We start from the raw sequence: 11,723 nt of genomic DNA, 5'->3' as shown, positions 1-11,723 counted from the left end.
AGGATAAAGTGGGCGGGCCCTGCGGTGGCGCTTCAGGTCGACGCGGCCGCCATTTCCCGCTTGTGTTCTGTTCCTGTTGCGCAGCACGGAGAGCTGTCGCTAGCTAACCGGCAAACGTCCGTTAAAACGCTGCTTGTATCATTCGCGTAGCAGTTTGAATACTAGCTTTGAAAAGTGAACGTTTTTGAACATGAGTGACATCGAGGACGGGAACTTTGAGGGCAGAGTAAGTAGTCAGTTATTGTTCGCCAAACCATCTCGGCCCTGCCTGACTAACCCTAGCTGAGGCGCTCTCTCTCTGCGGTACCGCCCTTCTCTCGGGGTTCGTAGCTAACACTAGCCGGCCCGGCCCGTTATTAACGGCTATAACTGTTGTGGTTTTGTTGGTCAGGTGTGCCGCGTACGGTCCGACGTCTTAGCATTAGCTAGCTGGGTGACTAGCGAGGCTGGCTAGGCCGTCACCCGTCCACAGCACCTTCACACCAGCTGTGTTCGCTGTCAGCAGTGGTGCCCGAATGTAAAGATAAGGTTATAGGTGTATATGGTTATTATATTGTAGATGTATCTGTTAGATCACCAGGGTCGTTCTCCTGCAGCAGGAGAAGCGCTGGTCAGCTAGAGCTGTGGTGGTGTGACTGGTGTTGGCCGCATGAGGCCTGAACTCCATTCACCTCATTAAGATCAAATAAAGGCGCTGGATCAGTAAAACCAACTCAAATGTGCGGTTTGGTTTTGAACTAGGGACATTTTTGGGAATTCCTGTATTAGTCATAGCTAGTTAACGTTAACTTGGCGGTCTAACTAGTCAGCTTTATCTATCTGATCAAAGGTGAGCTTTATCAGAGTTATCTGGCAGGCTTCTCTTGTAGGTTTCTCTTTTGGTTGCATTTTCCATAGTAATGTTGCTATCTGGCCTGCAGCATAGACAGCGTTCATAACCTGTCTCAGAGTCTCTTGAGTAGCTGTAGTTAGGTAGATAAATAATAAGGTGCTCCACCCAGAATCAACAAGTTACAAAACCATGTTGGCTGCTGCTTGTAAGCGTTTTTCCGATTTCAATTAACTCTTCTTGCTCATATCTTACATGGATATTAATATTAATCAGCTCATAACTGCATCTTATGTAAGTTAACATTATACAATGGCACCATAATAATTTGGTGTTTACTAATTGCAGAATGTAAACATTTTTGTTAACTGCTGTTTCAGGAGGAGGAGTTAACTAGCAGTTCAGGATTCCATTTTCCAAAATACCCATGATCTTAATTCCTCTGAATGTTCTTTTTTCATTAAGGTTATTGGTCGCGAAGGAGTTGAAGAGTTAAGTCCAAGAATGTGGAAGAATATCCAAGATAAAAGAAGGATAATGAAAATGTGTACAGAGCAGACGGTTAAATGGGAAGGGGAGTAAAGAACAGAAGATCGGTCAGATAGAAGCACTCGCGTTATGTGTCTAAGCAGAAAAAAAGGTTTCAATTTTGGGTGAAGAAATGAAAAAAGGAAGGCGAGAAAAAATGAAAACTGAACAAATGAAGACCGAAGAACAATAAAATGCCTGAAAGGAATAGCGTTAAAAGAAAACAGAAGAATGAATGTGTCCATAGGTTAAGTAAATGTCCAAGTGTATGTTCCAAGTATCTGTAAAAACTCCCTGTTTCTTCTTGATGAAATGCATGTTGAGTATTACTTTGGTGACCCAGAGCAAGAGAATCATAAGGTGTTAAGCATAATTAATGTTTTAGATTTTATGAAGGATGTTATTAACATACCATAATTTGTTCAGAATGATTCTAACACTTTCTCCGCAGCTGTGTATGCTTGTGTGTGCTTTGAGTGTAAGTGGGAATGCAACATCTGCTTTGTAACTGTGTTGTAAACAATGCAACTTCATTGCTGTAATACTAGGATTCCTGCTCACCTTCCAAGTCGGAGCGGGACAGTCCTGTCCGCGCTAAGTCTGACAGCAGATCAGGTTCTCCCAGCCCGTCCAGAGCCTCCAAACGTTCTGAGTCCAGATCACAGTCTCGCTCAAAGTCAAGGTCAGTCTGTGCTATTTAAAAATTTCACTTTTGAATTTTAATGTTATCGAATGTCGTGGGTTTTGTTATTGTAATAATGTGTCTTTCTTTGTCCCAACAGGTCTCACTCCCACCGTCATTCCACCCGCCGCCACAGTCACTCCCGCTCACACTCTCACTCTCAACGGAAGAAGTCCCGGTCCCGGTCCTACAGCCCAGAGTACCGCCGCAGGAGGAGCCAGAGCACGTCCCCCATGTCCAATCGCAGACGGCATGCAGGAAGCCGTGTGAGTGTAAGGGCCATCCGCACCGAGCACTCACATGAAAATCTTTCTTTCACAGGGTACCCGCGGGTCCTTAAAAAGTCTTAAAATGTCTTAAATTTAGTTTTCCATATTCAAGGCCTAAAAATGTCTTAAAATGTCTGGAATTTTATGAGGGGAGGCATTAAATTATTATAAGTGTGTGTTGTTCAGTTGTTCTGGCGCGATGTGAACTTTGCCGAATCTAGCGCTAATGCAGAAAATAACCGCTCCAGGGTCCTAGTGCTATATTCTTAGCGTTGGAGTATACGGCCTCAACAACGTCAACAATTTTCGTTCGCCCCCCCGTCGACGATGTGGAACACACCTGCATCCCCAGTAATAGTATTATTTTCTCTTGTGAGAGGTATTAAAAAGGTCTTAAAAGTCATTGAATTTGCAGGCATGAAAATCTGTCACCTTTCGGCGAAATTCGCCGTTTTGAAGTCGAAAAGGGTGACCTACGTGAATCGTGTAGATCCGAGGAGTTTTTTTTTGGGGGGGGGGGGGGGGGGGGTCGGGAGTTTATATTTATATATTTTAATTATCATATTGACTTAATAAGCAAACAGAGCACTTCCGAAATCGGCAATTCCAGCAGTATCCGCCCAGAACCTTCATGGAGGCCAAATAGCGCTCAATCATACGAACGTTCATGTTATTCATTTACTGCTAAGCGGGACGAGAAGCAGGACCTAGTGCTACACCGCGGACAAGTCAGAAGAGCGTACATTTACCACTACATTTACCAGATCGTACATTTCCCAGTAGATTTAATTGGGTTATTAATGGTTTCAATCGTTTTCATATTTTGCGGTAAAACAAAGTTACTGCCGTTCGCTACAGCGTTGAACACTGTCAGAAAAAGCCACAAGCTCTTGTGATAAATAGGTAGATGGGCATACTAAGTTCGCGTCAACCCCGTGTAGTTAACGGCGACATAAAATGAGAAACAAGATTTTTTTTCTAGTGTGTCTGTAGTTGTAACTGGTGAATCCAGGGACGTGTGAGGATAACATTCGCGCCAGGGCTGAAAAGGTTGAAGGTGAAGTTGTAAAGGCTTGTTGTTTGAGTCTACCCTGTGCTTTAGCCCATGTTAGAAAATAAAAACACGTGAACCGTGGTATTTTTACACTCATTTTCGCCGTATTTATTGGTTCATTAAGACGTAATGGTTTTGACTAAGCCATCCGGAATGGCGAAAACAGCTTCTCGCATTTACGGATCTGGCTCGTATATTGAATCCACTGACAAGACAGTCAAAACATTTTTTTAATGGATTTTACATGACGTCACATGCCCCGCCCCCCGGTCTTCTCACCTTTTTAACCCCTGACCCATTTTCATGCCTGAATTTGAGATTTAAAAATGTGCAGATACCCTGTTTCAAATCAAGGTCACCTTGCCTTCATATGTCCTCCTGACTCCATCTAAGGTTTAATTGGGAAGGAAATCCTCTTACTCTCAAAGTAAGGCTGGAACCCAAAGCAGCACCTGTGCACAGGGCAGTCACGGTCCGGTGGTTATGGGTTCGACCCTCTGGTCACTGAAGGGACCTTGAACGAGGCACTTAACCCCATCTGCTCCTCCGTGCCGTGCTAGGACTGTCCACCGGGCACATGTGCACCACAGCCCCCTAGTGATCACTAGTGTGAATTCACTAGGGTAAATGCAGAGGACTAATTCTGATTGGGGTGAAAATCACAGTTGGCAATATGGCAACTTGTTCTGTCTCCGTTTGTCAAGCCAGCTCGTCTGTTTTTGTTTTAGGGTAGGAATCGCAGAATTGGGGGAGTCTGAAAGTGAATTTTAGGAAAGTTGTGTATTCATACTAGAATAACGATGCTCAGTGTAACCAAGAGTTTGTGCAGATATGGCTGTATGCCAGCTGGACTTTGTGTCTTAGAGGAGGTATTGAGCTTAAAGGTCTTGTTGGCTTCATACATACTGTTTAAACGGCATTCTTTTGTATTGATGAGAGTTACAAGCTGATGGGCTGATGCATCTAGTTGCAGTAGTGAAATACTAGTGAAGTAGAGGAGTGTCAGTACTTATACCGATGGCAGTCGTGCTTCTCAAGGCACTTCCCTCCATTTGCAGAGCAGCAGTTGTGGTGGGAGGGAACCCTGGGAATTGAGTGTTTTTTCCCATGGTTAAAGCATTTGTTCAGCAGATAGTGTCCCAGCACCTCTGGGTGGCACATGGGGTTTTCTCCCGTAAGGTGTCGTCGTGCCTCCCTCCTGCTGAGAGTAGCTACACATTTGTGCCAAGACAATCTGGTGATCTTATTTATTGCACGTGCTGGTATCCGTTGGGTACATGGTGCTGGTGAGGGGACGGCACTGCAGTTTGAGGAAGTTCTGTTTCATAATCCTTTTTACTTCTTGTAACGGCACATAGCTGTGGTTTTAAAAGAATCGTCAGTAATGGTGACACTAGGGTGTGTTCATTTGTTGTCCTATTGAACACCAGGTGTGATCTCAGTTAAGAGGTTCTTATGGTGTCAAACCAAAGTGAAACACATACGTACACCATTTATGCAAATCATGTTCTGAAAGCTTGACGGGCCTCTCAACCCTAGTTACGGTTGCTAGTGTAGGGTTGAACAGTGGCCATTCTGGGGAGGGACTTGGCAAAGGGTCAGTGATTCAGTGGGCTCGGGTTGTGGTCTAAGGTCAGAGTTCATGTGGTGGCTGGCTTCTGTTTTCATGTTTATTTCAGAAGAGGTTAAGTGCCTGTTAGAGGAACAGTGTGTAAAATCTAGTGTTATCTGTTAGCAGAAATGGAATACCTTATATAAAACCATATTCCTTAGTATTTCCTCACCTGTGTGACTGACACTGTTGAAGCCAGTCCACAAATGCTTACAGTTGTTGCTAATAAGAGCAGGTAGATAGAATGCAGGACCCCTGAGCACAGTGTTTATTTAGGGTGAATACAATGTCATTGTGATGGGAACATTTCAGTGCCACAGGAACCACAACACCAGAGGGGAATAAGTGGCAGTTTAAAAAGTGGAAGAAGCTTCTAATACTCTCCTAATGATACTGAACACCTAGGATACAGGAACCTTTTTTGTATGACCATGTAAAGCATTTAGCTTCTGTTGGCAATAAAACTCCATAATGCAGAACACTTTAGCTAACAGTTATATTGGGCATCTAAAATGGAAGCTGTAACAGTTTTATAAAATTAATTCAATCTCTACACATGTCTGAAGTATCTCTTGACTATGGCTACTTGATTGTAAACAGTATTATTTCAGTATTTTGGCCCCCAGCAGCCACCACAGGTTCTGTGTAATTGTCCATCTTTGGAGAGAGACAGGTGTTGTCTTCACCTGCAGCTCACAGCTGGATCCTCCACTCTGTTAAAGGAGCTGTAGATCAAGTCTGTAGCCAACAGGTATGGGAAGCTTCTACTCACCGGTTGGCTGGAAATGTTCAATTGAATTGATCTAGAAGGTTTAGAAAATTACGTTGTTAATTTTGTAATGATTGTGTTTAATTGCTTCAAACGTATGCACTTAACATTCCACTGGTCCTTCACCGTTGTGGCACGACCCATCCCTGTAGGGGATATCGTCACGGCAACATCTGCCAAACCCGGATTGGTCCATCAGGCTGCCAGACAGTGTGATTTGTCACTTCAGAGAACATGTTTACACAGCTGTGTACCCCAGTGGCGGTGTCGACACCGCTGTGTCCGGGGCTTGCCATCACATCCGGTGATCTCAGACTCATGCACATGCTCGGCCATGGACAGCCATCTCATAAAGCTCCAACACAGACTCTGTGCTGATGTTCCTTACAGGAGCAATTTTGAGCTCTATGGTGGATGATGTAACCCAAGACGGCAGCTACAGCGCCCCCTTCAGCACTCAACACCTCTCATTATCTGCAGCTTCGTGGCTGAGTGGTTATGGTTGTTTTTACACGATTGCGTTTCACAGTATGTATTTGCGCTGAAGGTTAACTGGGGCAGGTCTAGACAAGCACGTTTCATGGCCTGACATGTGGCAAACATTGTCAGCCTTAACACGGCCAAGAGCCACATGCTACTGCAGGACACACAAATTTGATTAACATGCAAAACGACCAATCACAAGCCTTCAGTTTTGGCATGCTCTCTAAAATTTTAAAGCAGAGTCCCACCATCACCAGTCCGCCTCTCCAGTCCAGTGGACTGCACCACGTCTCTGCTTTGTGGCACCCACCATCATTTCAATCATTCCAGTCATGCTCGCGTTGCCCTGTGTCTGCGTCGGTCTTTCCATTTTTCTGTTTAAACCACAGGTTTGGCTTTGTGAGGTATTTTACCTGATCAGCCATAATGGATAGAAACTAGGGGTGGGCATAGATAAATTTTTTTAATCTAGATTAATCTCACTGAAATCTTGAAATTAATCTAGATTAATCTATATTAAATTGGCTTATATGCGTGCTACCCAAGTAATGACTAGAAGTCAGTTTTTGAGATAGGGTTTCTTAATACAGAGGGTGCATTAGACCAGGGGCTCATCTCCTGTTTCCAGAATGCATCAATGACTGCTTGAGGAAGCTGTTCTACTTTGATACTTGAAGAAAAAATACATGCTCAATAAAATGTAGACTACTCATGTTTGGTTTATTCAGTTAAACATGAATTAAAAGGGGTTGATAACATGTTCATTCAGCTAAACATGATATTTGAAATGTAAGCCAACATTTAGTACATTTAACCTCACGGACGTAATTTGTAATTGCGTAATTCTTTACGTAATTAAATTTAAAAAGCCGGTTTTGGTCCTCTGCAGTTTTAACGGTTAAAAATAAATATTTAAATAGCGACGAATCTAGCGCTAGGACCATGCAGAAAACGACCGCTCCGAGCTCAGCTCCGGTAACACTTTACGTTCGTAAAATTAATTTTCCATGAAGCAAACCTGGTGACTTTGTGGCTGCATCCATGTAAACACAAGAACGATTTGTAATTCACAGGTTTGAAAACTCGTTCTCGCCCCTACTGTGCAATTTGGTTAGGAATACAGCCGAGCTAAACTGTCAAGTTGAAAGTCATCATAGTTTGCTTACCCATTTTGACCCAGTTCCCAACTTTAAGAATAGATTAACGGCGATAATTTTTATATCGCCCGATAAGAGTATCAAATTAACGAACGCCATTAACGCAGTTGTGTTTTACAGATTTGACATGTTTTAAGCACTGACTGTGTCAGGTGAAGTCCTGTGATTGTGCTCTTCACTGAGCTCTCTGGTCTGACCTGGTCTGTTGTCGGTGTGTGTGGAGACTGAATGGTAGTGTTTATGATGTTATAAACCTGTCAGTAATGTGTGTGAAACACCTGATCTCAGTAATGGGGTGGGGATGTCCACATATATTTGGCCATATGGTGTTGATCTGTTGTGTCTGGCCAATACCAGATTCATTTAAAGGTCAGTGTTGGTGCTTAATGTGGTGTTTTGACACTATGCCAACTTATACTCCAAAGGAACAGACTCGTAGTAGAAGCAGTAGTAGCCAGAAGCACTTCCTCTTTGTAAACAGTTTTTGAGAGCACATGGCTCTTGGGATTTGTTAACTAACAAAAATGCAAGTCAACATAATGTCATCAGCTGTGTGTCTGTGTGGGTTTGCAGGGATGACAATTCACATGGTCGTGTTTATTTCAGCAATACACCTACAGTATTTCTGTCACCGAAAGTGAAAGAAGTGTACACTAATTTAGAAATAATGGTGGTTTGTGTGTGTGAGAATAGCAGTTAGATTTATTCTATATTCCAAGCATGTGTAATTTGAAATATTTATTAAAAATTAACACACAGATCTTATACACATTTACCACCAGGGGGAGTAAATGGTTTTTTAGGCATTTCTATTGTTGTCTTTACCATGATTTGCACTTTGATCTCAGTAAATAAGGTTGACCTTGTGATCAGATTCCTTTCTGTAATAATAAAATATTGCTAGAATTTGCCTGTTCAGAATTGCTACTAAGACCTGTAATACAGAAATATGGTGAACATGTTTGTTTTGAAGAGCAGTTCAGAAGCATGTGCAACAAAAAATGTGTTTATGTAAGGACTCATTGGCTCCTGTTGCCTCCCTCAACAGGCCAATCCCGACCCCAGCACGTGTCTAGGAGTGTTCGGCTTAAGTCTGTACACCACCGAGCGGGACCTGAGGGAGGTGTTCTCACGCTACGGCCCCCTGGCTGGAGTCAACGTGGTGTACGACCAGCGCACGGGACGCTCACGCGGCTTTTCTTTTGTTTACTTTGAACGCATTGAGGATGCCAAAGAGGTACGTCAGGGCATTGAACGTCAATAGGACGCAGTCTGTGTTTTGTGTTCTTGCTTTTTCTGTCTGGTTAAAGTCAAATTTATTTAGACGAGTGTAACGCGTTGCCTTTATCACAGGCTATGGAGCGAGCCAATGGCATGGAGCTGGACGGAAGACGCATCAGAGTGGACTATTCCATCACCAAAAGGCCACACACCCCTACGCCAGGAATATACATGGGCCGTCCCACACAGTGAGGATCTCAAACTGATGTTTCTGGAATTCTGTTTGCTTTACAGTGGATGAAGTAATTATATATGGTCCCTCACTGATTTTGTAAGTTGTGCTTACTGACAGAAATTAACCTACCATTAAAGTTACAGACTGTTCATTTCTGTGTCAGTGGGCAAACTTACAAAATCAGTGAGGGATCAATTAATTACTTCATCCACTCAGTGACTATAGTGAACAGTGACACGTTTGTTGCCGTGTTGCAGTAATGGTGGTGGAAGTAGCAGTGCTGGGCGGAGGAGAGAGTCGTACTATGACCGCGGCTACGACAGGTACGACAGATACGACGAGTACGACTACAGATACAGGTGAGTGAGTAAAAAATACTGCATCCATTTACATAAATACAACAACAAAATCCCCCAAATGTACTTACTACACTCGCTGATGGTGGATGAATAGATCAAAGGAGTTGTGAGCTACACTGGTCTTAGCAGTATTACATCATCTGATGAACTTCCCAGTGTCCTGCTGTCACAAACAGGCATACAAACAGATGGAGATGGAGGTTACCTTGGAGTTGGGATCCGCTTAGTTGTTTAGATCATTGCACAATTTCCATTTTCACACAAACATAATATTACAACAGGCAGTTTACAGTTGGCTGCCTAGACAAAGCACATGTGTTGCTTTTAAAGTTCACGATTGTGTACGTCAGTTCTGAGTGTGGACTTCCCACTGCATACAGCACTATATTTAACACATTGGAACAGCTGGTTGCACTGTGACCAGCCTGGATTAAATTACTTTAAACATAATGCCCAGCCAATAGCTAGTTAGCCTTTAGAGCAGGGGTACTCAACTGGCGGACTGTGGTTCGGATCCGGACCCAAACGCAGTCCTGTCCGGACCCAATCTCATTCCTGATTAACTGGATACGGAGCAAAACAAAACCGGAGCATTTATTTCAGGGCTATTGAAAAAACACTCCGTCACGAGTGTTACGTTCGCCACCCCGCTCAACAACTTACGTTCGCCACCGCCAACCCCCCCCCCCCCCCCCCCCCCCCCCCACCCACCCCCCCGCTCAACAACTTACGTTCGCCACCCCCGCCGCACCGGACCTCAAGTCACAGGTATCTACCAAAATTGGACCGCGGACAAATTTAGTTGAGTACGCCTGCTTTTGTGTAATGTAGGTGACTAACTTAAGTTTTCTAAATATATTAATTAAAATTTCTTTTAGTATGGTCAGTTTTGCTGGATACCTACTCGTACTGATGGTCACCACTTGAAATGGACCCAGTATTATGTGAGCATCACTGCGTTAGTCAGCTTCAGTATCACTGCACAAAATCCCCACATTTTATTTATTAGCAATCTGGCCAACATGCCAGCACAGTCAGTATACTGAATAAAACAGTGAGCGAATAAATGCAGTCTTGCAGAAATAAGAGTGTGTGGACATAAATATGTAGACATGCTGATGCAGCACTCTGGAACCTTTCTGAACCACACTGGCTTCCTTCTAGAGGGACGTTAGTCGTGCTAGCAAATCTTTACAATACAGCATATGATCAAACAACTGTTATAAATGCACCCAAGGACAGCTGAAGCTCAGGCCCGATTGATCAAGCTTTATGGTGAGTGGTTGGTAAAGAAGGCCATGTTTGAGGGTTGTAAACTTTCACTTGGATTTATGGTGACGGATGTCAAATTTACCTTGTACCAACCAACCAGATACTACTGTGTTCCCCAAGTTGAATTCTGCCTCCTAGATGAACTAGTAAAGTGCTACGGTACCTGGTGGATGGGCTATAGACAGCAGTGTTACCCGAGTTTAGCAGTCACAATGAAGTGTCTGTAACACATGAAGGAGAAATTATTTGGGTTGCCTGTGGTTTGGTGAGAGTAATATGGCTATCATGCCCTTTAATGCCCAAATCATGGTCTGCTAATCGCACCTTCTCTTCTCCACAGAAGGCGTTCTCCGTCTCCGTACTACAGTCGTTACAGGTCTCACTCAAGATCTCGCTCCTATAGCCCACGTGAGTGTGAGCAACAACACACGTGTTTGCCTTTGTACATGTTGAGTCTACACTAATATTCTATAGTCTGACAGCAGTCTCTGCATCCAGACTGTAGACGCACACCTGCCTTGTTAGCATGTGTGAAGGACAGGAATTCTGAACAAGTATCTCCAAACTGCACACTAAGCATCTGTTCAGTCTGAAGCTAACCTTCAGTGTTTCTTCTCTCTGCAGGACGATACTGAAAACATGAACATCCCTCCCTTTTGTTCTTACTGGCTTGGATCTGTGAATGCAAAAAAAAAGAAGTTTTTAAACTTCTAAGTCTACTAGAAGGAGAATAAGTGGCTTTAAGGAACAGACTTGTTTGCGTTTAATAGATGTTTTGGTTTGTATTTTCTAGTGTGACTGTGATACTGTTAGAACTGTGGAGGCCATGCCTTCTTATTATTTTATAGTGTTTGTTTAAAAAGAAAACAAAAGGTTGTGTACCTGAGTGAATGGGCCTGTTGTATTTGTGAGTTTGTGAGAATGTAGTCAGCATTGACAGTGCAGATAAACCTTATGTGACACAACCTGCCATTTTGATTTCATCTGTTCAGTTAACACATTTTTTCAAGTATTAAGTTCTCGTGTCTATGAATGTCAGGGATGTAAAACTAACATGGATTTTGGTTTCCCGTTTACTCTAGAAATAAATACTTTGTAAGATGCAATATCCTTTCTTGGGAATACTGCATACAGGCCAGTTGCTGATACTGCAAAGAGGTCTTCGAACAGTGCTAAAAGATGTCTGCGTACCTGTAAACTTGTCCTTGTGCATCTTCGTATCTTGTGTTAATAAACGACTCATGGGACAGCCA

The 11,723-nt window shown here is 43.3% G+C and overlaps 1 protein-coding gene across 6 annotated transcripts; it reads left to right on the top strand.

Annotated features, from left to right (window-relative positions):
• Positions 1-18: 18 nt before the first annotated feature.
• On the top strand, positions 19-11,723 carry tra2a (transformer 2 alpha homolog). 6 transcript variants are annotated; one of them, XM_077009382.1, is made up of 9 exons: positions 22-226; positions 1,295-1,623; positions 1,906-2,039; positions 2,140-2,305; positions 8,432-8,620; positions 8,737-8,852; positions 9,097-9,198; positions 10,814-10,878; positions 11,095-11,723. In XM_077009382.1, the coding sequence occupies exons 2-9, from the start codon at positions 1,552-1,554 to the stop codon at positions 11,103-11,105; spliced, it is 855 nt and encodes a 284-aa protein (XP_076865497.1). In that variant the 5' UTR covers positions 22-226; positions 1,295-1,551; the 3' UTR covers positions 11,106-11,723. The 6 variants fall into 6 exon arrangements, with proteins under 6 accessions (XP_076865499.1, XP_076865498.1, XP_076865497.1 ...); XM_077009381.1 differs by having other exon boundaries at positions 25-226; positions 10,811-10,878; XM_077009380.1 differs by having other exon boundaries at positions 28-226; positions 2,140-2,311.

The sequence above is a fragment of the Brachyhypopomus gauderio genome, chromosome 6 (assembly GCF_052324685.1).
Source record: "Brachyhypopomus gauderio isolate BG-103 chromosome 6, BGAUD_0.2, whole genome shotgun sequence".
Classification (NCBI taxonomy): Eukaryota; Metazoa; Chordata; class Actinopteri; order Gymnotiformes; family Hypopomidae; genus Brachyhypopomus; species Brachyhypopomus gauderio.
The sequence above is the reverse complement of the archived record's forward strand: the minus strand, read 5'-3'. Positions and strand labels throughout refer to the sequence as shown.

Bases quoted from the DNA above. Each gene is read 5' to 3' on its own strand.
- tra2a (XM_077009378.1), top strand. From the start codon at position 1,552: ATGCCTGAAAGGAATAGCGTTAAAAGAAAACAGAAGAATGAATGTGTC. The intron at 8,853-9,096 runs GTGAGGATCTCA...GCCGTGTTGCAG, and splicing joins TACATGGGCCGTCCCACACA to TAATGGTGGTGGAAGTAGCA. The intron at 9,199-10,810 runs GTGAGTGAGTAA...TCTTCTCCACAG, and splicing joins GAGTACGACTACAGATACAG to AAGGCGTTCTCCGTCTCCGT.